We start from the raw sequence: 27,183 nt of genomic DNA on the forward strand, positions 1-27,183 counted from the left end.
TGCCACTGATGTTGGTTGCATGCAAAAACTAGATAGTAAGACATACTTCGGTTGCAATACATGCAGAAATAAATCTTGGACTTAGCTGGAAGCTCCTTCCTTACAGGATAGCTTTCGTGATTCCAGACAGTGTTATACATGCTGCTGAAATGTTGTTACTAATAGTCCAGCTTGGCAACAAATTAGTGCACCAATGCTGTAATACCAGACAAGATGTTTGTATTTGTGCAATAGAAGCATGGCTATCATGGGTACAATCAACAGTTTTCCATTTGGTCTTGCTCCACAGGAAGAAGTTCATATCTGTAAACCAGGACAAAAACCTGTGACCATGGAGATCATAGGTTCCAGTGAGGAAGCCACTGCCATTTTTTGTTAAAGGGAGGCAATGTGCCTGTCAAACTCTTTTTAAACACTTGTGCTTATGCTCTAAATTATTGTTAGTCTCACCCACAACCAATCAATAGAAGTGTACTTCCTTGATGGTGTGTCTCAGAGACACATACCCACTGGTAATGCTCTTAGGAACTGTTGTTGCTTGGTGAGACAATACTACACTATAAACGGACATCTATATCACTCCCTCCAAGGCTCAGGGAACACTATAGACGAGGGGATCAGAAAGGATGGAACAGTGAGAAATAGTTAGCGTGTTATATGGCTATTTCTCCAGAACTGAAACATCCCCTCCAGTAGGAGAATGAAAATTCAGGAAGCAAACTAATTTCACACAACAGGCAATGCTAAAACTTGAAAGATTTAGCAAGATTTAGAAAAGCCTCTCTTCAGAGTTGTAGAAGCAGCAAACTGCTGGAACAGGAGACTTTGATCAACTGAGCTACGCAGAAGATGATTCTTGGATCTATTGAATTGCCCAAAAATTATTCAGAGAGCTCCAGATAGGCATCTTTTGTGAGTCATTATTTATGTTTGGATGGGCTTCCTGATGATGATGCACTTAAGTCATTCCCCATCCTTTAACTTCTTTACCCATTTTACTGTTAGTAATCCAATAAACACTCATTTTTTGACCAAATTGGACTTTGAAGCAATCATTATTTTGATATATAGTGGGTTCCCTTTTTGGGGTGAGTAAAAGTGTGTGTGTGTGTGTGTGTGTGTGTGTGTGTGTGTGTGTGTGTGTGTTTTGAATCTTTCTAGGAAAAGTCTCTCACACAACCCTATGGTCTCTAGTAATTAATTCTACCAAGCTGGTTTCACTTAAGCATTCATATTCCTGCTTGACTACACAGAGGGAGGCCACATAAAATAAACGTGTAACAACAGCACAAAGCATTCTCATGCCATGTGACATTCTTGATTCTGAATTTCACTACTTGAGGCTTTCCAGGATTGTCTTCTCAATTTGAGTGACTGACTAAATGGTCTCCTGTCCAAATCAGAATTATTTCCAGAAACTTACTATTTTCCCAGTCATCATGCCATTCTTGAGGGAGTAGGTTAGTTATCCCAAAGAGTAGTTTCCTGATTGAAAATTATTAATTTTCCTGATTTCTCTTTCTTGTTCTAAAATATGAATGATATCTTTTTGCTCTGTTATAACACAGCTTGAAGACCTTGAGAGATCCTAGTGTTATTATCTTGGATTATCTAGCCTCCAAACCTTGTGCCAAATAAATGTCTATCATTTAAAACTGTCTAGTCTGTGTTATTTTGTTATTACCACAGAAATGTACTAAAATAAAGATTCTATACTGAGTGAAAGAAGTTAAATACAAAAAAGCTAGTGTGTGATTTTGCTTTTATGAAATGTTCATAGTAAGCAAACCCATAGTGACAGCAAAAAAAATATGTTGTAGCTAGGATCTGATATCAGGGATGTGTGGAAATTGGTTGTTTGATAGCTGGGGATTTTATCTTGGGTGATGAAGACAGTCTGGAACTAGAAAATAAAAATGTGCAGCATTATGGCTGCAGTAAATGCACTGAGATACATGTGTTAAAATGGATAACATAGTAAATTGCATGACATATGTGTTTTTTCAAATAAAATAATTGCTTTTCCACCAAGGAATCCTCATTAGAGTGACATCATCTTTAAATCATGTGTAACAATCCCTGGCTGTCCACCATGGTGCTCAGGGAAGTCAGGGAGTGCTAGAAACTTCTTTCTTAAAACCATCCAGATTTTTCTTTCTTAGAACCATCCTAAATGCTTCATTGTAGGAGCAAAAGATGTGGACTCGAAGCTGATTTGGAGGGAAGACTATGGTGCTGATAAGCAAGAACACCATGTTACAACAAGGCCATCCAAAGGCATTTGGAAGATGAGACAACTCTGGAGAAACTGTTGCCTCATAATCAGGGTAATATGGGCCTTGTGTTCACTGAGAAGGCACTACCTGCCACCTCTGAGATTGCCCCTATTCACATCAGATCAGCCTAGATCACTGATCTGAAGCCCAAGAAGAGACTCTTCTAGGCCTTAGGTCTCATCACTGAAATATCTAGGTGCGCCATTAAAATTCTGAGTGATGCACAGCTCATAAAGGCTAGAGACAAATAGGAGCCTGCAAAGTCACCCTACTGAACTTGTTGAACATCTCCCCCTTCTCCTTTGAGCTAATTATTCAGCAGGTGTTCAGCAACAATGACATCTATCACCTCAAAGTGCTTAACATCACAAATCTATTTTTTCATTCTTATTTCCTAGAAGGCACCAATAAATGTTGCCAGTGTTTGTCTGCACATTGGTTATGGGACTGTTGTTTCAGTGCTACATGCTATCACTGATGGACACAAGTGGGTCCTGACTATGGAGACTGAGAACACCTTCCTACTTATTGAAAAGGTCAAGGCCTTCTTGATGGATCCATCTGCATTTGTGGTTCATTTTCCTGTGGCCTGTGCTGTTGCTGCTAATGCAGCCCCAGCCGAGGTTGAAGAAAAGAGCTTATATAATAAGGATGCAGGAATTGGTCTTTAATCATCAAAAAACAATGAACTCATTTGACTTTATGTGAGAAACATGGAAATAAAAGCTTATTTGTCTTTAAATGTTTCTTTGGGTTTTTTTTGGGGGGTGGTGGTGATAAAACTCTTTACATGGTATATAAATGTACTCTGCCATTGAGTTCTGTCCCCGGATAACCCTCCCTGCCTTGCATAGTTTTCATATGAGGTAGTAAATGTATATACTGGTCATGAAGCAGAATGAGCAGTAAGTTAATGGCAGTACAACTGAAAAAGGGGTGAATTAGAATGATTGGCAGAGTGGGAAGGAGTGAGAATTGTGAAGGCATAGCAGGCTAAAATGCGGTTGAAAGTGTCACTCACTTTGGCTCTTGTGCTCCTGGAAATCAGGGATGACTATGAAATTCCCTACCTTTTTACTTTTGTGTTCTGGCAAGAGGCTAGCTGTACAGGTCCCCATCTTTTCCACTTCTGGTTGCCATGACAAAATACCAGCTTAAACACCAAGAAACTTGCTTTCTTACAGTTCTGGGGACTGGGAAGGGCAAGACCGACATTAGCTGATTTGGTTTGGGGTAAGGGTTGTCTTGCTTGCAAACAGCTGCTTAATACTGCATCGTCACAGGACTTAATTTTTGTGCAAATAAAAAAATAAGCAAGCTCTTAAGTGTTTTAAACAAGCTCTTAAGAGTTTTATTATCTAACTCAAATTACTTTCCACAGATCTCACCTTCAAATAATATTGCATTGAGGGTTAAGGTTTCAAAATATTAATTTTGTGAGGATATACAGTGCATTTTCCTATATTCTGAAATAAGACCTGAGTCCATCCATCCTCATGATTCAAGTATGAGTGCTCTATCTATTGATGTGCCTCTGTAAAAACCCTAACTCTTCTTCCTTGTCTTTAGTATATTCCTCATTAATAAAAGTTTTCCCTATTGCAATAGCCAGGAAAAAAAAAATCACTTAGTTGTCCCTTGCATGTTCAGTTGCCTTTCGCGTGGAGTGTGTCTGGTACAGTCTCCTGTTGGTCCCTCCAAGACTCTAGAAGACCCTGAGATGGGTGCGACAGGACTCAGAGCCGGGCTTAAGCACTTTCCCAAATCTCTCTGCCGCAGGTTCCCAGGAATGTGGACATGCAGGGGCGAGGGTGGCTCCCCCTAGTCTCTAAGATACAAGTTCATTCTCCTTGCCTGCGTTTCTGTCTCCGACTGTCACTTTCTTTATGTGCCCCTTTCTCTGAGCACAGATTCTTACTATCCCTGGACATATCTATGTCTGCATCTTGGTATTTCCCACAGAGGATCATACCAATCTGAGGCTTCTTCACAACTAGCCTAAAAGTACCTACCTCTCTATAGTGGCATTTCTCTGAAAGAACCACCAACTCCATCATTTCTCCCCATCTCCACAGTAGTGTTGATCTTTAAAGGAAAGCTTTGTTCTCTGCTCTGATTCCCTTTTACCCAAATATTTCCTAGGAAGCGTGGAGGCGTTCCAGCTCTCCCTCATCTCCACAGTGGTATCTCCGTAGCCAGGGTGGATGGTGAAGAGGAAGAGGCGGGGGCTGCTCCAAAAGTCGTCTGTCATTGGTGTGCCTTTGTACAAAAGGCCCATTCTTTTCGCCAAGTGTTCAAATTCCTCACTAAATCTCACCTCTTCTAAACATTAAGAGGAATATTTTTTTTTTCTCCGCTGTACGGAATGGCAAAGGCTATAAAGATGTCCGCTCCCTTAAAAACTCAGCTTATTGGCGTATCCATTTTTCCTGCCTGCAAATTCAATCCTTGTGGTAAACAAATATTTAGGACTGCTAGCGCCGTCGGCTTCAGAAGGGCTACTGCGCATGAGCAAGTTTAGTGACTGACAGTAACTAAGGCGGGGTAAAGGACTAAAAGGTGGCTATCACAGGAAGTTATGACTGATTTAGGAAACATTAAAGACACTTTGCCGGCTTAAGAATTTAGATTTTAATATGGGAGAAGGGAGTGAAGGAGACTAGAGTTCACTCAGCGTAAGTGAGAGGGCTGGTACTCTGCAGGCGGAGACGAGCGAGTGTGGACTCCGCAAAGACGCGATTTTACGCGGTGAATACTTCGGGAGGGGCTCAAAGACAAGTATCTAAAAGGTGGGGAAAAGGCTGCAAGCAGAGTGTTGGAGATACGTTGAATGAGTGATAGTGTGTGTGGGAGCTTTGGTCGAGGCGGGCTGTAGAGTTAATGTTGGGAATATCTGGGGTTTGTGATGGCGAGCTGTGGAGTAGTAGTGTAAGTGATGTGGGGCTCTGTGGAGTAAGTGCTTGAGGGTTTTAAGTCAGCGTTGGGAAATCCGTGAGAAAGGTACAATGGCCTATGAAATCCATGATAGAGCTGTGTTGCTGGGTGATGGAGATCCGTGGGGGAAAACAAATATCCTTTCTGTTTTTTGTTTGTTTGTTTGTTTTTAGCTATACCATGGCCATTTTACCAGATGGCTTTTGTGGATTTCTGGCATGGTGATTTGGTGAACTTTCAATCTGTTTATCCTTGCCATATGAAGATCTTCCCTTTTCTTCTCTCCACAACAGTTAATCATGACTGAGTCCCAGGTAAGTTACCTGGTTCTTGCAGTTACCTTCTGCCCATATTAGGATGTAAGCAATATTGTAGAGTGGTAAAGACTATAGAATCTGCAGCTAAATTGTTCTTAAAGGATTTATGAGCTAACCAAAGCTCTCTGTGCCTTAGTTTTCTTAACTGTAAAATGGGAATGGTTAAGATGATAATAATATTTGCCTTGTATGGTGATTGTGAAGTTCAACTGAGTTAATATGTACAGTCTTGAACAATGCTTTGATGCATACATAATAAACTTTATATGAGTATATCATTTATTGTATTATTTATTCTATAATGCAGATAGAGTATAAACACAAAATTTAAGGATATAAATAAGACCAACACAAGGGTGATATATATATATATATATATATGTATAAGTGCATCATAGAATTTTATATTTTATGTTAAGATACAGTTACTTTTCTGAGATTTCCATAAGCCACAGCATAAAAGGAATGAAGCATATTCACTTGTTTTATTTATCTCACACTTACAGAGAGAGTGAGTCACTTCCATAGATGCACGGATTTCCTAATGTTGTTCAGACAGTCCTTCAAGCCCTATTAGAAAATTTAAAATAAATGCAGGGCTAATATGTTCTGTTGTGACTTAAATTATTTTCTTTTCAACCAAAGGTGTCTTAATAGAACAAAACTAAAAGGGATGTGACTGTTCAGGAAAGCCAAACCAAGCTTACACAAACATGTTCTAAACTACAAATGAATAAAAATTTGATGGCCAGAAAAATGATATAAGCCATATGTCCTTCAAATTCTTTTCCAAAACATCCCCCCATTTTTATTATCTAGAAAAAAAATAAAATAAAAAACAAACCTGAGAAACCCATAAGATTGTCCTTTTACTTTTAGTCTCAGAATTCATGGCATCCATTGACATTCTTTCCCTTCTCTTCTTTTACAAGTCTATTGTTTCATCCTTTTTTTCTTCTTCAAATAAAAGCAGGATAAGAATTGCACCAGAAACTCAACTTATTTAATGAGTGTAATCACACATGCTTATTGTCCCAATTTTCAGGAGGCTAGGGCAGGATGATGAAGAATTTGAGGGTAGCCTGGGTTACCTAGTGAGTTCCAAGCCAGCCTAATCTATGTAACAAGACTGTGTATAAAAAACAAACAAAAAAAAAAAAAAACAAGGGTTAATTCAATACCTCTCACAGAGAGAGAGAGGGAGGGAGAGATAGACAGAGGAAGGTGAAGAAAGAAAGAGAGAGAGAAGGCACATTGAGGGTGTAACACAGTGGTAGTTTGTCTAGCATGCAGTGTGCCTTGGATTCAATCCTCAATGCAGGAAATAAACTCTCGAGGAATTTGCCATCTAGGACTTGTATGTAGTTTATTTGGCAGAGTGCCAGAATGGTCAAGAGGTCCTTTGTTCTTCTTACAGGAAAACAATAATAAGAAATAAAATAAAAATAAAAGGGAAAATATCTCTTTATAACATATCATTGGTCATTGCAGACCCATTTGAATTTGGTTAACCTCTGCCCACTCTGCCTTGTTTTTTTGTTTTTTTTTTTCCTATAAGTACATATATTTCTAAACGTAATAGTTAACATGTATTCCTTTTATTAAACATTTACTCATTAAATAAAGCTATTTTGCAACTCACTGTCTTCCCTTTACACTATAGTATTGGTCACAGCAGTACAAAGTAAACATCCCTAACCTGAAAATCTAAATTGCCCAAAGCTTTTAAAATAACAGCTTAGTGCTTTGTGGATATGATGTCTTAAGTCAAAAATTGCACAGCTTACCTTACATGATGATGTATCATGGGCAAAATGCAAGCATTCTGAAAGTATTTTATAAAATGTCCTTAAATAGTATATAAATGACACAAATATTGTATATACATTCATTATATATATATGAACACATGAATTTCATGCATACATTTGAATTTCATCCCTAAAATATCTTATGTGAATTTTTAAAAAAATCTCAAATCTAAAATACTTCATTTTCTCAAGCACTCGGATAATGACTACACAATCTGTAGTAATGATGATGATAAAATGCATGGTGGTACTAATGGTAATAGGAGTGGTGCCAAGTGAGCTCATATTATGTACAACACTATACTGAAGAAATACTTTCTATGCATAGTCAACTTTAATCCTCATAATAACAATATGAAACTGACACCACGATCTTTCACATCTTATAGGTGAAGGATAAAGTAATAAGCAAATGGTATAGATTTACACAGCTGATTGATGGCACAGTTTGGATAGTCCCTACTAAATGAATACTTGTTTACAGATGTTTTAATATCAGGACACAGAATGGGTTTTGTTCTTTGTTTTTTTTTTTTTTTTTTTTTTTTTTTTTTTTTTTTTTTTTTTTTTTTTTAAATCATTGTGGAGGATAAAAACCAGGGCCTCCTATGTGCAAGGCAAGAATTCTACTACTGAGCAAAACATCTTGATCATATAGATTTTGTTTTGTTTTCTTTAATTTGTTTATTTTATTTTTGAGATAGGGTTTCACACATGTAGTCCAGGCTGGTCTTGAACTCAGGATTCTCCTGCCTCAGCTTCTTGAGTACTGAGATTATATGCTACCAAAGCTGGCTCACATAGGAATATATTTAAACATCTGATTTACTGACAAACTTCATGTTGAAGGAGCTCTGTATAATTTCTGTTAGTGTAGTGGGGACCTCTTGTCATCTTTGTTTTCAGAAATGAGCATTTGTAAAATGTCTGTTTGAAAAGGTAGATGTGATGTGAACTTGCATAGGTATTGCCAAACTGCATTTTGAAATGTTAGTACAAGCTGACAGCTTCCCTGATAATGAGTAAAAAGACCATTGTGAATCTTCTTGTCACAGTTTTAGGATTTGCAATATGATAATTGAAAATATCTTATGGTTTAGTTTGTGTTTATAATACAGCTGAACAACTTTATGTTTTGCTCTTTTTATATTTCTTTTTTGAAAATTTTTCAAGTATTGTTTACTTTTTCCAGTGGGGCTTTAAATCTTTGTCTTTTTTTTCTTTTTTTTTTTTTTTGCGGGGTGAGAGGAGGTTGTTTTTCAAGACAGGGTTTCTCTGTGGAACAGAGCCCTGGCTGTCCTGGACTCACTTTGTAGACTAGGCTGGCTTTGAATTCACAGAGATCCTACCTCTGCCTCCCAAGCGCTGGGATTAAAGGCATGTGCCACCACCCCCACCTGTCTTTTTATTTTTAAACCTTTTGTGGAAATATAACTTAAACAAAAATCTGATGAGGTAACTTTACTGAAATATAACAAATAGAAAAGCTTATACAGTATATAGTTTTATGATCTTCTACAGACTTGGATCAAAAAAAGAGTAGAAAATAATGTGCCTCTTAGAAGTTTTCATGCCATTTAAAATCAAGTAACTACTTTCTAATTTCTATCATCATAAATTTTTTCTCTTCTTGAATTTTACATAAATGGAAATATACTTATTATTCTTTTGGATATGACTTCTTTTGTTTGTCATGATTTTTTGTGATGCTGGGAATGGAACCCAGGGCCTCACAAATGTTAGGTAAGCACTCTTCTACTGAGCTATATCTCTCTCTTACCCATCATGTTTTAAGTATACAATCTTGTTAATTTGGGTATCATTAGTTTGTTCTATTTCTGTTATTTTATACCATTTATTACATAAGTCACAACTGCTCTTCAAATCTACTGCTGATAGATATTTTCTTTTTGCTATCATAAATAATATTTCTATAAATATTTTTGTTTTGGTTTGGTAAACTATGTGTACATTTCCATTAGCTATATACCAAAGAGAAAGGTTGCAACTTAATAAATGACAAGCTTTTCAGTTTTAAAAATTCTACCAAGTCATTTTCAAAATTGTCAGTACCACTTTGCTCTTACCAGCAAGGTATGAAAATTTGTATTGTTCCACATCAAATGCCAACATTTAGGTTGTTAGTCTTAATTTTAGCTGTTCTATTGAAAAATACTAGTATCTCTATGAGGCTTGCATTTCTCTGAAAACTAATGCTGTTAAGCATTTTTTTTTGTATAATTTATTCACCATTTGGATACCCTCATTTATGATATATGTATTGAATATTTTTCTTTTTACTATTGGATTATCAATATTTATCTCATTTGTTCTTAATAGTTTCTATAGTATGAAGTTCCTTTGCTTTAATTAGATATTGCAAATCTTGAAGAAGGCTATTGTACTGCTGAGGATAGAGTTCTGGTTCTATACATGCTGGTCAAGAATTCTACCACTGAGCTATACCCATAGTCCCTAAGAAATATTTTTAAATGATAAAGCAATACCTTCTTTTTGAAGAATATTTTATCATAAAGAACATTATCACTTCACTTAGCCTGGTCTGATATCTCTCTCTCTCTCTCTCTCATACTCACACACACAACATATACTTCACATGTACAATTATAATATGTCAGCTTTTAAAAGTATAAGATTTACTAACATTTGGAGAGAAGTAGTCACTTTATTTTATACCAAACTAATTGAATGAAAGTATGCGATTACAGGGATCAGTGTCATTCGAGGATGTGTCTGTGGACTTTACCCAGGAAGAGTGGAAACAACTGGACCCTATTCAGAGGAGCCTATACAGAGATGTAATGCTAGAAAATTATAGCCATCTTGTCTCTCTGGGTGAGCATGGCTTGTTGAGTAATTCGTAGTGTCCCCAGTAGTGTAAATTTCTCTCTCTAAAGTATTTCAGTAGCTTGGGTTCTGGGGATTAAAGTTATTATTACTTCTTAAATAAAGAAGATGTTAATTTATGTGAAATGAAGCCTTACTAAAATACATCTTACTAATGTGGGGGGGGGAGGCTGAATGTCACAGAGAGAGTACTCAAGTCTTGTATGATTTTCCATTACAGGGTATCCTATTACCAAACCAGAAGTGATCATATCTTTAGAGCAAGGAGTCCTTGGAATCATAAAGAGAGAAATCCCAACTTCAAGTTGCACAGGTGAGAAGGGAGAATTGGAAGATGCTAAGAGCAAGACTCCAGATGGTGAAGGTTTTACATCTTTAAAATCTCAAAAACATATTCCTAAATGTTATATATACACCACTCCAAATTGTTAGTTTAATATATTTGTCTCATGGTAACCTTTGAATGAGATGTTAAGAAATTGGGCCCTACTCTGGCCTATAACTTCTACTTTTTCCATTCACTTCAATCATCTCCCACCTTTCTGAAATGATCTTTGCATTCTGGGTGTCCCTGTCCCAATCATGGATTGACTGTTGTTCCAGGATCCCTTTCTGAATTAATAGTTCTCTGAATCTAGTTTTAGTTCCTCCAGGTTTAGCCTAATTTTAAAGAGTCATGTCATTTATATTTATTGTTATTTTCCTGTTCCAGTGTCTATTGAATTGTCTTGAGTTTTGTTCCTTCAAGCTCTTAGTGTGAGAAAGACACATACTTAGAATCTCTTTATGGGCAACAGTGGGAAGAAAATAAAGGCAGCACTATAGGAAGCCTGCTTATAATTAGCTATATTTATAGAGTCTAATTTCTTATTCTTTTTAGAAGATGGGCAAGCTGAAGACCACCTGGAGTGGTATCAGAAAAACGAAAATATACACCTGGAGCAGGCTATATCTATTATTGAGAAAAATTTGACTGAAGAAAGAAGTTATGAATATAATGGATTTGTAAGCCCAGTTCCTCAGAACACATGGCTAGTTTCTTCAGGACCCACACCCTATATGAATAACTCATTTGGGAAAAGTATTACAGATAATTTAGGTTTACTTAATCCTACTAGTCTCAGCTTTTCAGCTCAGAAGTGTTATGAATGCAATAAATGTAGGAAATTATTAATTTCTGGCAGACATGAGGTAAATGATGCAATGAAGTCCCATGACCATAATGTGTATGGTAAAGATTATATTTATAACTTTGTTCAACATGACTTGCCCCAACTTGGAGACAGAACCTATAAATGTCCTGAGTGTAGAATAACCCTCAATCCGAGTCCATTCCTTATTGTTCATCAGATCACTCATATAGGAGAAAAGCCTTCTGAATGGGCAGGATGCAGAGAAGCATTCAACAACACAGCACACCTCAGTCTTCATCAAACAATGCACACAGGAGACAAGCTCTTTGACTGTAATGAATGTGGCAAATCCTTCAGAGAGGAATCAACACTGCATATACATCAACGAACACATACAGGTGAAAAACCATATGTATGTACTGAGTGTGGCAGTGCATTCCAAGAAAAGACAAATCTTATCATACATCGGAGAACTCACAAAGGAGAGAAACCCTATAAATGTACAGACTGTGAAAAAACCTTCAACCAAAAGGCACATCTGAATGTACATCAGCGAACACACACAGGAGAGAAACCTTTTGAATGTACTGATTGTGGCAAGTACTTCAGAGAGAAATCAACACTGAATATACATCAAAGAACTCATACAGGAGAGAAACCATACATATGCAATGAGTGTGGCAAAGCCTTCAGAGAAAAGACAAAACTCATTATACATCAGAGAACTCACACAGGAGAGAAACCCTATGAATGTTCAGAATGTGGGAGAGCCTTCAACCAAAAGGCACACCTCAGTGTACATCAGAGAACACACACAGGAGAGAAACCTTTCAAATGCAATGAATGTGGCAAAGCTTTCAGAGAAAAATCAACACTGCGCAGACATCAAAGAATCCATACAGGAGAAAAACCTTACGTGTGTTCAGAATGTGGAAGAGCCTTTACCCTTAAGCTGAGTCTCAGTGCTCATCAGAGAATTCATACAGGGGAAAAAACAGATGGATGTACTGTATGTGGAAAAGTCTTCTCCCGGAAGTCATACCTCATGTTACATCAAAGAGCTCATACAAGAGAAAATTTTGAAAAGTCATATGAATGCAATGAATGTGATAAAGCATTCTTTCAAAAATCATATCTCATCATTCATCAGAGAGTCCACACAGGGGAGAAACCCTATGAGTGTAACATATGTGAGAAATCTTTCTCCCAAAAATCATATCTCATTATTCACCAAAGAACCCATACAGGAGAGAAACCCTATCAATGTGATAAGTGTAGCAGAGCCTTCAGAGAGAAGTCCAAACTCACTATGCATCAGAGAACTCACATAGGGAAACCCCATGACTACCCTGAATTGGAAAGAAACTTTTCAGAGGTCAAAATTCATCAGAGATAAGAGAACTTAGAGATAAGAGGAAACAAACAACTGAAAGTGGAAGATCTGTCATAGTAAAGTCAAAGAAAGGGAAACTGTAAAAGGTGATCGGGAAGTTGTGCTTTAGTTGTGCTTTTCTGAAGACATGACTGACAGCTGTGCTTAAAATTCAGTACCAGCCATATCAGGGGAAGAGCATTCTGAGTAAAAATAATAGGAAGGTCCTCTTAAAGCAAAAAAAGAAAAATCTTTACCTTTGTACTTTTGTATCATGGATCTATTGAATTACCATTTCCCATCAAATGGGTGGCTCAATGCTAAAATCTGTTGAAGTCTTGAATGTATGAAAGCAGTCAGCAGGAAAACAAACCTCATCATAAGAATGGGTATAAGTATTAAAGGAAATCTAATTAATTTCAATATGCATAGTTCCTCAGAGGTGAAGTAAGAGAAGTATGTATGTTTCCAAATTTAATATCAAACTCACAGAAAATATAAAAAAGCTTATTAGAAATAGTGGTTTATCAAACAATTTTAAGTTAAAGATTTAAATATAACCATTAAAGGAACAACAAAGAACATGTTATTCAAATAATAATAATAATAATCAGAACAGTGTAAAAAATATCACTAATTTCCACTTCAGCCTTATCTAGGAGGACTGTATGCTTCCAAGCAGTACTGCCTAGTAGGCTTTAGAAGACCTGTTTTTGAAGCATCAGGGTTTATTTCTGCTGCTTTTGATAAATGCCTACCACGTTCATATTTTTGTCAATAGCCAGCTTGGACCTGTCATAGAGATGTGAAATTTGTTATCTATACTTGTTGGGGTGAAATATGGGGCAATTCCAGTTGCTATTTCCAGTTTGAAGGGGTTTTGAATTCTCCTTGCCATGCAGTGACAGCTAGGTGTTTTAATGAGCATCTGTATTTATTTTTGATGAACACTAAACGCAAGACTTTGGGTAGCTGAGTAGCCACCCCTTATCGTGGACTACAAAGGACATGAGCAATACTTCATGAAAATAGCTACTTCCAATGGACTGGCCAGTGAACTGAGAGCAAATGGTAAGTTCTTAATACCCTGTGTTCAAGACACAGACTGTAAAAAGAAATTATTACTTTGTGTGTCCTTCAAATTCTTTGCCTAAATTACAAGTCTGTCATTTTCAAATTTGGATTGTGGTAATGGAAAGTTGGGGTTTAGAATGGTAGTATGTGGGAGGATGTGGAAGAATGTGAATATTTTAACTTCTTAGATCACACTGTGTAAGCTGTATTTAATTTAATTCTCCCCTAAAGAGACTGTAAATGTCTTAAATAAAGACCATATAGTGACCTCACCTGAAAATGATACTTTTAAAGGTAAGACATCTTTCATATCCTTACACCCAACCTGTCTGTCTTCAAATCTGTAACTGACCTTTTTTGAGCCAGGTTCTCACTGTTAGCCAGGCTGGCCTTAAGCTTGTGATTCTACTGCCTTTGCCACCTGAGTGTTGGTATCACATGCATGTACGACTACATGCATATCTTTAACAGAATTTTATGCCAAGCACTGTCTGTGTTTTCCAAATATCAGTTCATTAAATTTTCCAAATGAACCGTATGAATTATTGCTTTCATTATCATCATCATTACTCAAATTTGGAAAAAGTCAGGAAAAAAAAACAGTGACTCTTTAAAGGAAGCACAACCACTAAGTAGTAGATTTGATATTTAACCCAAAAGGATTCTAAGCTCTTGCTTACATCCTCTCCAACCTCCAGTGACCTTGTATCTCCAGATTAGATATATAAAGCTGTGTAGGAAAGGATTGAATGGAAGTATTTTCACACACTGGAAAACATGAAGAAAGTCAAAGCATCTGACAAGTAATAGCTCTTGCATTATTTATAGATGTCATCTTTTATTAAACCCATAAAAGAAAAAAAATTGAATCTCTATCCTTATGAAATCTGAGTCACTACCCAATATTGCTTGGGCCAGTTTTCAGATGCACATCACACCCCTTGAGCCAGTCAGATAAATCATGACCAGCACAGTGCCGAGTCCAAGAATCCCTGGGAAATGAAAAGAGGAAGGGCAAATGAAGTGGACAAGTTGATGGAGCAGTACCATCACTATTTGTGGCTGTCCAAGGTCCAGACCATCCCCCTGAACTTACCAGGCCTTCATACTCTTACGTGAGGATACAACCTTCTTGGCACACATGATGTCATCCAGAATATGGTGGTTGAGCAGGTCTGGGGGTGGGGAGAAAAGGATGGGGTAATATGGTACACTAGTGACATAGTAAAGTGTTTGAAGGGCCTACGGTTTCTGGATTCCTTAGAGCCTAAATAACTATAATGTTGGCAAATTGTAAATGACTTTCATTCTTTGCTGGATGGTCATGAACTATTTTAACTTCCATGTTGCCTGGTACTATACAATCTTAACCCATGCTGAATGGTCCTCTTTGGCTTTGGTCATGTTGGCTGGTTATGAATAACCCCAACTACTGCAATGAGGTTCTGGACATCCTCCAACTCCACACTGGCCAACACTGGATGACATCAACTGTCATCATATCTAGGGTTGAATGATGTCGACTGTAATGTTGGTTATTCTGGCTTCATCTCACCTACCATGTGGCTAATTTGGAACCTACTTTCCATATTAGTCAGTCTTGATGATTTCAAAACCTATGAGGTTATGTCCTTGATAAATTCAGCTCCTGACTGTTATAATTGAACACAATCAAGACTGAAGACTTAGCTCAGCAGTTAAGAGCACTTGATTCTCTTGAAGATGACCCAGGTTCAGATCTTAGAACCTACATGGTGGCTCACAACCATCTATAACTCCAATCCCAGGGCATCTGACCTTTTTATGACCCATTTACAGTCATGGGGCATGCACATAGTACCCAAACATACATGCCCATGAAACATTCATACACATAAAATGTAAATAAATATTTTACAAATAAAAATAAATGACCGTAATCTTCATACTTCATACTGACCAACTTCATTCAGTTTCACCCATCAGAGTACATAGTCATGCACGCTCTGAACTGCCCTATCCTGTAGGCCAGGATGACATTTATTTACCACTTGCATAATTATTTAACCACCACGTTGAGGCCAGTCCTGGAAAATCTTATTTTTATTATTTATATGGTTGTGTGAGTATATGCCACAAGTGTGGGGGTCCCCATAAGGCTAGGTGAAGGGATCAAATCCCCTGGAGTAGAGTTAAAGGGGCTTGTAAGCCATCCAACATGAGTGCTAAGAAATGAACTTGGGTCCTCTGGAAGAGCAGTAAGCACTTAACCACTTAAGCTATCTCACCAGCACCCTAGATAATCTTTACTACAAATGTGACTAGTTAAAATTTTGACCTTCATTTTAGATAATTCTAAATTACCTTAATGGTCTATGTTATATCACACTGAACAACTTTAATCTTCATTTTACCTACTTATGAAAAAAAAAACACAACTCATTATTCACTTGCCCTGTCTAAGTCCATCTGAGGTTCTGGACAACCTCAACCTTCAATCTTGACAATCTTGGTTGACGTCCTCTGTCATGTTCTCAAGACTTAGATGACCTCAACTTCCGCTTGCCCTGGCCTCAGATAACCATGGTCTCCATTTTTGTCCTGTTGTAGACAACCTCAGCCATTTTTTTGGCCAACCTTAGGAGAAATTTCAACTGCTATTATATTTTTTCCTCAAAAATAGCACATTTTTGTCTGGAATGTTTTTTTTTTTTTCATTTCCTTCCCAGGGCAGTTTGCTTTTTCCTTTTTCCTTCCATATTTATCCTCCTTTAATCAGGGCCTAGATAGTCTTCACCCCAAAGCAGGGCATTCTTCTCCTCTATTTCACATGAGCAATGTTTCTTATTCCCTAAATTTCAATAAAACTGCAGTTTTCATTTTAAGTGAGGCTGGGGTGGGGTGGGGGACATTTGCACTATTTCTGAGCTAAATAACCCCTTGGTGTAGACTGGTTAAAGATTCAGGAAGCTTTCTCCATCAACAGAGAGATTTTTTTTTCCTTTCCCATTAGTTTTTCTTCTTCAACAAGAGAGTAAGATTTAAAAGATATTGCTGACAGCTGTGAATGTACACACCTTTAATCCTAGCATTCGGAAGCAGAGGCAGGAGGATCTCTGAATTTGAGGCTAGTTTAGAAAGAAACCCTATCTCAAAACAACAACAAAAATACAATGCTTTCTGTGTATAATATGTATATTTGGGATAGGGGGCAGACAGTGCTGCTGTGTGTGCCCAGGGATTTCTTACCATTACAATTCATGTGGCAGAGGTTCTGGGTGGGTGTGACACCATTGTTACACCACCAGGCAGAGTTCAGCTGGAAAATGCCATATTCACTGCTGCCATCTGGATTGTGGTCCACAAAAGAGGTGTCAAAGCCACTCTCATAGTGTGCCACACACAGCCCTGGGATAGAGAGAGGGTAGTTAGGAGGTGGGCACAGGCTAGGAAGGAACAATAAGGAAGGCTAGGAGAAGAGGGGAGAAGACAGGTATGACTGTCATCTTAACTGTGAAGGAGGTGGTCTTAGATTGGTTGTGTTGTATAGATTCTGGCTCTCTATTGTTGATGTTCGTGGTGAATGGTGACAATCATGATGATATTGATGGTAATGGTGGTATTAATGGTAGAGACAAAGATCATGAAGACAGTATTGATGATGATGGACTTTACAGTTTAACTAAACTAGTCATAATGAGCTGGTGACTGAAAATAGCATGTCTTTGTTCAAAAAGGATGAAAAATTACAAAAGGTCTGAGTGAAGTGGGTAAATTGGGGTATAGATAAGACTTGGGGCAACAAGAATCTTACAGTCTCCAACAGTGTAGCCTTTGAAGCCATTGAGGCCAGCCTTCTCCAGCTTCCTTGCCAGCTCACAGCGTTCATAAATCTTGGCATCAACAGTGACAACGAACAGTGTGGCAAAGGTCACTACTACAGGGCCCCAGGCCTGCATGACACCAAAAATCCCTTCTATATAATTTGTTGCCTCAGGCTCATCCTGTGATGATCAAAAATAGGGACATTCTGGAACTCTAGGCTCTATGAGCCCCAGTCTGAACTGTAGATTCTGGAACACAGGAACTAGATGGCTAGGGACTATGCCACTTTCCTTAATTCCAATTCTCTTAGAGACCAAGAGGCACAGAGAAAGAAAAACACTAACATATACACAAAAAAATGAAGGGAGATAAAAAAGGGAGAAACTCAGAAATATCAGAAAGATGTAGGGAGAGACTGCATATACACAAAAGATGTATAGAACTTGAATACTTGTCCTCACAATAGGGCCACATTCCTCTACATTCTTTAATACTTCCCTACCTTGTCCTATGCTTGCTAATTATACTTTACCTTATGGCTACCTCCTTTTCTTGTTGCCTCTATTACCCCATATTTTGAGTGGTCAGTTCTGTCTTCTACACTGTGTTTACTGTCACCTCTAATTCCTCATGCTGTGCAGAATATGACCATCATTCCCTTCTTCTACCCCTCACTGCCTTTATTTACTTATGGTCTTAGTCTTTTTGTACTAAAGTAGAATACCCAAAACTATGTAATTCATTTAGAACAGAAATGTATTTCCTCATAGTTTCAGAAGCTGTTAAGTCCAAGATTAGTGTTGACATCTGATTATGTTCTCTTACTTTATTCTAACATGGTGGAAGACAGAAGGGCAAGAGTCAACTCATTTCTGCAAGCTCTTTTGGTAGTTGTCTTAGTTAGGGTTACTATGGCTGTGATAAAACGCTATGACCAAAACAACTTGAAGAGGAAAATGTTTATTTGCTTACAGTTCCGTGTAACAGTTCATCATAAAACAGTGAGAACAGGAACTCAGACAGGGCAGGAACCTGGAGGCAGGAACTGATGCAGAGGCTATGGAGGGGTGATGCTTACTGGCTTGCTCATTGTGGCTTGCTCAGACTGCTCTCTTGTAGCATCCAGGACTACCAGTCCAAGGATGCCACCACTCACAAGGGACTAGTTCCTCCCATCAATCACTAATTAAGAAAATGCCCTGTAGGCTTGTGTACAGCCCAATCTCACGGAGGTATTTTCTTAATTGAGATTTCCTTCTCTCAATCAGCTTTGGCTTGTGTCAAGTTGACATAAAACATTTCAGCACACTAGTCATCTTAATTTATTCATGAAAGTGGAGCCCTCATGACCTAAACACCAATGGCCTATCATCAAGGCATTGAGGATTAAGTTTCTGGCACTTGGATTTTTTTTAACATTTATTTATTTATGTGTATGTAAGAGAGGTGGGGAGGGAGAAAAAGAGATAAAGTTTATATGACTATGAATCACTTCATGATGGCAGAGTCCCCCAAAACTAGTCCACGCCAAAGGCATACTTCTGAACACTGCTACATTGAAGACCAAGCTTTTCAACAAGCTTTGGGGTGACTTTTAAAATCTAAACCAGCCATTCCTTTACTCATGCCACATATCCTCCTGCATTCTTTTCACTCTGCTGCTCACTCATCTTCTTTCCATTACTTTTTATTTCTTTTTGTGCTCCTTCACTCCTCCAGCCCCTCCAAATTTGGATTGTACTCACCATTTATAAACAACTCTGGCAGTCCCAGGTGTCCTCTTTGCTCACATTCATGTTTTCTAAGCAGAAAATGCTTATATACTCAGATACTGTCCAGAAATTATGTAGAATAATAAATTAGTAAATAAATAAATAAGAATATCCATAATAGAAGTTGTGGATCCAACTTTGGGAACTTGTGATCTTGAGCAAGTACTAATTTCTGGAGGTTTTCTTATCTAACAAATGGGAGCAATGGGACTACTATGGGGACTATTTAAGGCACTTCAGTATGTCCTTCACACAGTGTATGGCACACAGGACACACTTATTTCGTTTCCTGTGCCTGGTGTCAGAACCTCGACACAGGCTTTCTTGTTCCTTTAAAATATGTTCTTCACCAAACCAGCCTGCAATTAATTTCTGAATTTCAATTTTCTCTATTAAAAATTATATGTTAGCAGTAGCGTTTTCTTTTTTTCCTACTTCTTTAAGCATACTTTCTGAACACTGTGCTTCCCTCACCCCCAACTTTTTGTGCTTTCTCATTTTTTTCTCTAAAGACACCCTTCCCACCATGCTTGTCTGCTACATGTCTGATCTCCATACCAACTTAAAATAGCCTTTTCTGGAAAAATAAAGTGTGTGTGTGTGTGTGTGTGTGTTATTTAAGTGATGATTAAAATCACTTAGCACCTCCCTATAACAGATGTTGTTCTACATCCTCTACAATTATGAATTCATTTGTCACCACCACCTTTGACACATGATATGAGGAAATAGTACAGAGAAATTAAGGGCTGTGCTTTATGTTACACAGCTGGCTGGGGAGCTTGTGTTCTACCCAGATAGAAATCTTGTGTAAGGTGAAAAGACCATCAGAACCATTGTTAATTAAAACAATGTGAGTGAGGCTTGCTGAGGGACTAGCCTGCCAGGGACAGAACTGGGGATAGGTCCTGTCCTTGGTTGGAACTGTGCCTCAGGCTCAGCAGTCAGTAGGACCAGGGCCTCCAGAGATGGCCCTCTTGCCCTCACAGAGTGACAGCTCCTGGCAGGGCAGGGAAGGCAGACTTAATGCAAAAAGGGAAAAAAAAGGTGGTGGTGACAGGGCCTGGTTAAATATTCATTTTCCTGCTAGAAAAAACTGGCTTAAGAGTTGTAGGGGAAAAAATAAAACAGAAAAAGGGCAACCACAGAAACCACCTCACCCCCAACAATTGGCCTAGGGAGATTAGGTTGCTTAGCTACTGGTATAAGAAGGCCCCGATCAGAGTCACCTAACAGCCTCCATGGACACTAGCCAATCCCAATCAAGGTTATGTAGCCACAGTAGGAATTTGCCCTCCCTGGCTTTAAAAGGGACCTTCAACTCCCCTCCAGACTGTTGCCATGCTGTGAAGGTGGTGGCCCCAGCATGCTGATATTCAGAATAAACACCTGTTGTTGTTTGCATGTTACTTGAGCTTCGGGTCACTCTTTCAGTGTCTTCTGGACCCTAACAGTGGAGATACACCAGGCTCTGAACAGTGATCTTGCAGACATGGCTGCCCTCCAGTAAATGGCTACAGTGAGGAAGGGCTCCTCACTGATGAGATCAGATGCTAAGTATGGCCTAAGCTCCTCAATGTTAACACTAATGAGCCACCACCTGTGTCAAGGAACAAGGACTACCATCAAGTGCTGCTGGACATCAGGCAGGGTCACTTTGGAGCTTCCCTCCCAGTATGCCAGATGAACAGAGAGAAGGAAGAGCTGATCGACATCATCCTCTTCATCTTGGACTGTAACCCTCATATCCACTACTACCAGGGCTACAAAGTGGTTAGTTTTCTGCTGGTAGTGGGCAAGATGCTAGCAACATCCCTGGTAGAAAAATGTCTACCTATTATCGTTGGGATTTCATGGATCTCACAATGGACAACACCAAACATATCCTAAACTATCTGATGCCCGTCATTGACCAGTTGAACCCAGAACTCTATGACTTCATGCAGAGTATTGAGGTGGGGACCATCTTTGCCCTCAGCTGGCTTATCACCTGGTTTGGGCATGTCTTTTTGGACCTCTGGCAAATTGTGAGGTTATACAACTTCTTCCTGGCCTGCTACTCGCTCATGCTCATTTACTTTGCAGCTGTGATCATGCTGTACCAGGAGCAGGAAGTCCAGAGAGAACAGCAGCCTCTACTTTCAAAGACTTTGAGCTGGAATCATTCCAGAAGAGGCCAGACATGGTGCTGCAGCAGTAGTTTCTGAGACTTCTGAGGCCTGAGGTTCAAACAAAAGATTTCCTGACCAAACCAAGGACCAACCACTTTGTGAAGCTGGCAGTGACAGGAGCAGCAGCACTAGCAGTAGTGAAGAGTAGGCCTTTAAGTTCTAGCTGCAGCTATTCCCCTAAATTCAGCTAAAGGAGCCACTTTCTCACCCAGCGCACCGAGCTCTCATTTCCAGAAAGAGGATGGAATTTCTGTGATTAAAGGGTTTCTGTCAGAGGTGTTCTCTCGGCCACCCTTGGTAACTTGTCTTTTGGCTTTGGTGGCTAGTGGCAGAGCTGACACTGCCTGACACTGGGATTAGTGGACCTGAGTGTTCTCTGCTCCTTTCCCCCTGTTTGAAGTGGCTCTCGAGCACCTGACTACCCATCTCACTGCCTAGAAGAAAGTTGGGCCCAGAGATGACCACCTAACAGCATTACATGTCTTGTATATCTTAAACAATGCAGGCAGGGACTGCTGAACAAAGTCCAGCCTTGGAATGAAAGCAAGGGGAGAGAACTCTAGCCTGGGAGCCAGCTGGGCTCTCCTAAAAGTAGCTCTATTAGCTGGTTAGAGTCAGAGAAAGACATGAGATGGGTTCTAGTTAAATTTTATGATTCCATCCTAGATTTTGCATGCAAAGGGATGTTAATCATCTAGATGGACTGTGTCTCCCTATTCTTTCTCTTCTACAAGCCATGTTTTTGTATTACCTACAAAAACATTTAAATTCTACTTTTATGATTGTATACCACACCTAACAGCAAGGACTCTCACTTATAAAAATGTTATTTATGCATATGTGCAGATGCCCACAGAGGCCAGAGGTGGGCTTCAGGATCCCTGGAGCCTAATGTGGATACTGGGACCTGAACTATGGTCCTCTGGTAAAACAGAAGCAGTAAGCGCTATTAAATGCTGAGACATCTCTCAAGCCTGTTCATGGGAGAAGCTATCAGATTAATGAGCTTCTTTTGGGTTAATTTTTTTTCCTTTTTTGAGGTGAATAGAGCACAGGACCTTGCACATTTGAAGCAAGTGTTCTACCATTGAGCAGCCCCAAGTTTTTTAAAGTAGTCTTTATTTTTGAGACAGGGTCTACCTTAGTTACCCTTGAACTTTTGATCTTCCTGCCTCAGCTCCCAATCATCTGGGATGACAGGATGGCACCTGTGATATGCTCCCTGCTCAGTTTAGCCAAAGTTGCTTTGTGAGCAGCCTCATGCTTCAAGGTGCCACTTCCTGTCCTATTTTTCTTATTTTCCACTAATTTCCTACCTGGCCTGTCCTTTTGTTGATCTCCTCACTGCTGATCACAGGCTGGGAATGTCCTTAGAAACTTGCCAGCACGTAGACAGGCTTTGGCAGGAAACCCACACCACCAGCCCCACTTACCCCTGAGCTCCTCCAGGAGAGGTGCATGGGACTGATGGGATATCGTGGTCTTCCTAGGATGGCTTAAAAGTGAAGCCAGGTGTGTTTTATGGCAACTGGCTTGAAAACAAAAGTGCATTTTGCTGCTTTAGAGTGTGTAGTGGGAATTATCTATCCTTTCAGTTTCCTGATCTTTCCTGGGCACTCCTCTAGTCATGTCATGTCCAGACCTCACATGTGTCTCCTCCCCATCTCCTTGTCCCCTATGTCCACTCTATACAGTAGGGCACTGCATGCCAAGCACCTATGAAGCCAGAGCATATAGGAGGTGTCCAGGCTGAGTTACACAACACACTTTAACCAAGTCAAGCTGGAGTGGTAAGCCCTTCTCCACATGGGACCCCTGACTAGGGTAAGTGATTCACCAGGATTAATTCAGGACAAAGGAAAATTTTCCAGGATCCAGAGTTACAGGGTGACAAGTACTGCCAGTCTACCGCAGGAGCTTGTCATCTATGCCCCTAGTCTGTTGGAAGTGTGCTGGCTGAGGGAAGGGTCATGGGCTCAGGGGCCAAGCCACAATTCTGCATCCAATCAATCAGGTTGCACTGGCTTGTGCTGAGTTGAAGAGATTCAGTTGACCACAACAGGACTCCCCTGCTACTGAAAATAAAGCATTGTCAATTTACCTTCAGCTATTTACTTATTCTGTAAAAAATATGTGTAGATGTTTTGTACAAAGCCCTGTGTGAAATAAACATCCTTATGTGGTTCCTAAAAAAAATCAATGTGAGTGAAAGAAAATATATTAGTTCCCAGAGTAAAGTGCACTGCACGTTGTTGTCCTGGAAGAGTATCTGAGGTCATTATATGCATATTATATTATATAATATATATTCATACAGATGTCATATTATATACATGTGGGTATGATGAAAACCCATTTATTGGAACTGCTCTGTAGCAGCTCATAGTGTGCTGTTAGAGTGAAAGCTAATAATGTACAAAAAAACAGTGTTAGTTCACAAGTTGAAGCACTAACCCACTTCTAGGTTGCTTTGCCACCTGAGATATCATTGGTCACTGTTGCCAGGGGCCCAGGTTAAAAGGACCCCTGCCTCTTCATGTGCTCTCTCTCTCTCTCTCTCTCTCTCTCTTCTCTTGTTCTCTCCCTTTTTGTCTGTCAGGCCACCCCTTTCCCCTATCTCTGTCTCTTTGTCTTTGCACCCATGGCTCACTCAGGCCCCTAACCCTCTTCTGTTTTCCTTCCCCTGAATCAACTCTTTCGGGTAAGATTGGTTGTGTGCGTGGAATTTTTATATAAATGCTAACAAACAGAGAGGAAAATTGTAAGTAGGTGAGAAGAAACTCTTCAAGCATTACTTTACGGAAGATCAGCAGGTGGTCCCCTAAACTGGCATAGTCTTTGTGCAGACTTCTGATTTGTGGACCCTTAGTTCTAGAAGTATTTGCATTAATCACAGCCATTTGCTTTAGGCAATTACAGCCTTGTCTCTTAGCACCAATAATAAATTGCAGGGTGTTCTGGAGTTCTCCAAGTTTTGTGGTAGCAAATGTGTGGTACTAACTTTCCTAAGAAACCTGTTTGAGGTTGTCCTGTCACATGCTTCAGCCACCACCTGACTTGCCACCAATCACAGAGAAAAAACAAAATTTGCGAAAGTAGCCTGCCTACGATTTCTGTCTGGGAAATAGGCCCATAGCCAGCTGGTGGGTAGCACCAAGAGCTGAGGTTTTTATTTGGGCTATCCCACACCATTAAAAAAAAAAAGAAAAAAAATTATTGAGTAGCAGTGAAGTGGACAGTAACTAACTGCTTGCAGCTTTAATTTTAAGCTCAGTATTACGTTGCTTCATCTCTCTTAATAAATAAAATATGAAGCGCTGTCCCTGTTTGAGAAAGTCCTACACCATGTAGTCAATGCCCACATCTCCTCATTCTCAAAACAGTGACAGATTGCTTTCTCTGGAGAGGCAAAGGCACAGTTAACCACCACTTAATATTAAGGTACTCTTCTAAGTGTGTGCTTGTGGCCCCATGTGCTTGTTAATTCTTCAGCTTGTTGTCAAGAGTCCTGTAATCCTTTCTACGCTAGAATACAAACTCCCAGTTCTAGGAAATGGATGGAGCCAGGGTCTTTTTCCTAAACTCACAATGAAAGCACTTAAAGTATCCAGCCCTGCATTGTCTTGTTAATTACGCCTGCAACTCCGTGGCTGCCCTCTGAGTTCGCTGCACGAAATTTCCTTCCTGTTAGAATATTTTTCTCCACCGTATTAAAAAAAAAAAAGGTGGCTGGCGTCTTAGAAACTCCGATCTTTGTAAAATAAACACCAGCTTTGCACGCTATTCACAGGCGTAACAGAAACAACAGCTGCAGAAATCGCTCCCCATAAGTGACGTCACCGACACAGCCAGCTACCTTCTGCGCCTGCTTTGGGCGGGGTTGCCCTCTCGGCGCCATGTTGACTATTGGTTGCTGAGGTCTCAAAGGGATCTTTGAGCATGCGTAGAACAAGTCGCCGTCCCACAACCAGAGACTGCTACTTTTCTGGGCGGTTCTCTGTAAAGGTTTCCGGAGCAGCCTGCAAAACATCTGGTTGAGTAAGCTCGAGGGTCTAGCACCTGGGGTCGAAAGCTGAATGGTGGGGAGTTCTGAGGGATGAGTGAAGGGAGGTTCGTGTGTGTCATTGATGTGAGAGACTGGGAGGTGGGATGATGGGGGCTTGAGAGAGCAGTGAATTGGGGTCTGCAGACTTAATAGTTATGAGGCTAGTTATGATTAAGTGAGTCTTATTAAACTTTGGCTTTTACACATTTTTCAGCACACTGATCTCTTCTGTTTAGACAGTCTCCCACGTCTCGGTCTGCCAGTGTACCCCTCGCGGAAGACGCTGGAAAGGTGCTTGACTGAATCAGCTTCTAAAGATTTCTTTGCAGCACCTGGCTAGAAGGCCCCAGTAGGTGAGGGGAAAAAAATCTTTAGAGCCTTAGCGGCCTTTGGACAGTTTGGGGTCTGGGAGGGATAGACAAGTATTAAACTGGGTGAATTGATGTACCATTGAATAATAGGTGAGGATTTTTTGGAGCTTAAATAATATTTGAGTTATAATTTAACTGGAAAATAGAAGGGAAGAAAACAAGAACTAATTTTACCCTTTATTTCAATGTTCTGTCCAATTTTAGTCATATAAAAGCTATGTCTGACTGAATAGTTAAAATATAATTTGTACCTTTAAAATTGTGTGCCTGTGGTTTTTCTATGCCTTTTTCATTTAGAAATTTCTAAACTTTGAATTGAACTGCATGTACCACAAAGGATGTAGGTAATAAATGTACAATTTTATACATTATTTTAACAACTATATATCATTATTTCCTGAATTTCTACTTATTATCATAATATAAATTATGTAGGATTGCTTAAGTTTGCCATTATTAAAATCATTTCTGTGTATCTCAGTGGTATAGTATTGCTTAACTTTGCCATTATTAAAATCATTTCTGTGTATCACAGTGGTATAGCATGTACAAGGACCTAGGACTAGGTTCTAGAACCTACTAGGAAAAAATATATTTATAAGCCTTTTTGTTCATAATTCTTATGACATAATGAGAATATATAGGCTTGTCTTAAAACTTATAATTGTTGCTGAATGTGGTAGTGCACCCCTTTAATTTTAGTACTTAGGATACAGAGACAGGCAGATCTTTGTGTGTTTAAGGCCAGCCATGGCTATGTAGAGAGAACAAAACAAAAACCCTTATACTTGCTCAAACTCTATCAGAGAGTGGCCTCTCATGTGAGGGTCTTTCTGACAATTCTGAACACTGTATATCTAATGGCGTCTACTCTTATATTCTAATTTACTCATTCCGGCTCAACCTTCATACATCTGTTTTCTCAAGAAAAGCAGGAAATGGCCAAACCCCAGGTAAGTCTGTGTTTTATATTTTTATCATAGATGTGATGAGGTATTATAGACATAAGCACCACAAAAGAGGAAATTGTAAATTACTGGGATCAGAGAAAATGAAAAATAACCAATTAAGGTCAAGTTATATAGTTGATGCATCGAGTATGTATGGGTAACAAATATAGATACTTTGTTATTATTATTATTTTTTTTTGCTTTTTCAGAGACAAGGTTTCTCTGTCTAGCCCTGGCTATTCTGGACTCACTTTTTAGACCAGGCTGGCCTCAAACTCACAGAGA

General features: G+C 39.2%; 3 protein-coding genes and 2 pseudogenes across 15 annotated transcripts in view; 4 read left to right on the forward strand and 1 right to left on the reverse strand.

Annotated features, from left to right (window-relative positions):
• The first annotated feature begins 238 nt into the window (after positions 1-238).
• Positions 239-2,947, forward strand: LOC110540584 (large ribosomal subunit protein uL10-like; annotated as a pseudogene).
• Positions 2,948-4,603: 1,656 nt separating this feature from the next.
• LOC110540581 (zinc finger protein 182-like) lies at positions 4,604-14,318 on the forward strand. 4 transcript variants are annotated; one of them, XM_060376789.1, is made up of 5 exons: positions 4,604-5,065; positions 5,384-5,524; positions 10,068-10,194; positions 10,427-10,519; positions 11,090-14,318. In XM_060376789.1, exons 2-5 carry the CDS (start codon positions 5,510-5,512, stop codon positions 12,733-12,735), a joined length of 1,881 nt encoding a protein of 626 aa, XP_060232772.1. In that variant the 5' UTR covers positions 4,604-5,065; positions 5,384-5,509; the 3' UTR covers positions 12,736-14,318. The 4 variants fall into 4 exon arrangements, with proteins under 4 accessions (XP_060232772.1, XP_021483013.1, XP_060232770.1 ...); XM_021627338.2 differs by having other exon boundaries at positions 4,606-5,065; positions 10,055-10,194; positions 11,087-14,318; XM_060376787.1 differs by having other exon boundaries at positions 4,607-5,065; positions 11,087-14,318.
• Positions 14,319-14,680: 362 nt separating this feature from the next.
• LOC110540583 (sperm acrosome-associated protein 5-like) lies at positions 14,681-17,723 on the reverse strand. Its single transcript, XM_021627340.1, has 4 exons — positions 17,579-17,723; positions 17,014-17,172; positions 14,882-14,960; positions 14,681-14,777 (listed from the first exon to the last, which is right to left on the reverse strand). Exons 1-4 carry the CDS (start codon positions 17,721-17,723, stop codon positions 14,681-14,683), a joined length of 480 nt encoding a protein of 159 aa, XP_021483015.1.
• A 1,349-nt stretch (positions 17,724-19,072) lies between these two features.
• LOC110540582 (TBC1 domain family member 20-like) lies at positions 19,073-21,713 on the forward strand (annotated as a pseudogene).
• A 3,680-nt stretch (positions 21,714-25,393) lies between these two features.
• The window catches only part of Znf182 (zinc finger protein 182), a 57,220-nt gene continuing 55,430 nt past the window's right edge, over positions 25,394-27,183 (forward strand). Inside the window, exons 1-3 of one of the 10 annotated variants that reach the window (XM_021627337.2) lie at positions 25,394-25,570; positions 25,814-25,930; positions 26,876-26,901. In XM_021627337.2, coding sequence (XP_021483012.1) covers positions 26,887-26,901 — 15 coding nt within the window. In that variant the 5' untranslated portion in view covers positions 25,394-25,570; positions 25,814-25,930; positions 26,876-26,886. Of the gene's footprint in view, positions 25,571-25,791; positions 25,931-26,875; positions 26,902-27,183 lie in introns of all 10 variants that reach the window. The other 9 variants (XM_060376802.1, XM_060376804.1, XM_060376803.1 and 6 more) reach the window with 9 other exon arrangements.

The sequence above is a fragment of the Meriones unguiculatus genome (assembly GCF_030254825.1).
Source record: "Meriones unguiculatus strain TT.TT164.6M chromosome X unlocalized genomic scaffold, Bangor_MerUng_6.1 ChrX_unordered_Scaffold_31, whole genome shotgun sequence".
In the NCBI taxonomy this organism is placed as follows: Eukaryota; Metazoa; Chordata; class Mammalia; order Rodentia; family Muridae; genus Meriones; species Meriones unguiculatus.

Bases quoted from the DNA above. Each gene is read 5' to 3' on its own strand.
- LOC110540581 (XM_060376787.1), top strand. The intron at 10,195-10,426 runs GTGAGCATGGCT...TTTCCATTACAG, and splicing joins TAGCCATCTTGTCTCTCTGG to GGTATCCTATTACCAAACCA. The intron at 10,520-11,086 runs GTGAGAAGGGAG...TATTCTTTTTAG, and splicing joins CCCAACTTCAAGTTGCACAG to AAGATGGGCAAGCTGAAGAC.
- LOC110540583 (XM_021627340.1), bottom strand. From the start codon at position 17,723: ATGCAGGCCTGGGGCCCTGTAGTAGTGACCTTTGCCACACTGTTCGTT. The intron at 17,173-17,578 runs GTAAGATTCTTG...TCTCTATCCCAG, and splicing joins AGGCTACACTGTTGGAGACT to GGCTGTGTGTGGCACACTAT. The intron at 14,961-17,013 runs GTAAGAAATCCC...CCCCACCCCCAG, and splicing joins CTGCCACATGAATTGTAATG to ACCTGCTCAACCACCATATT.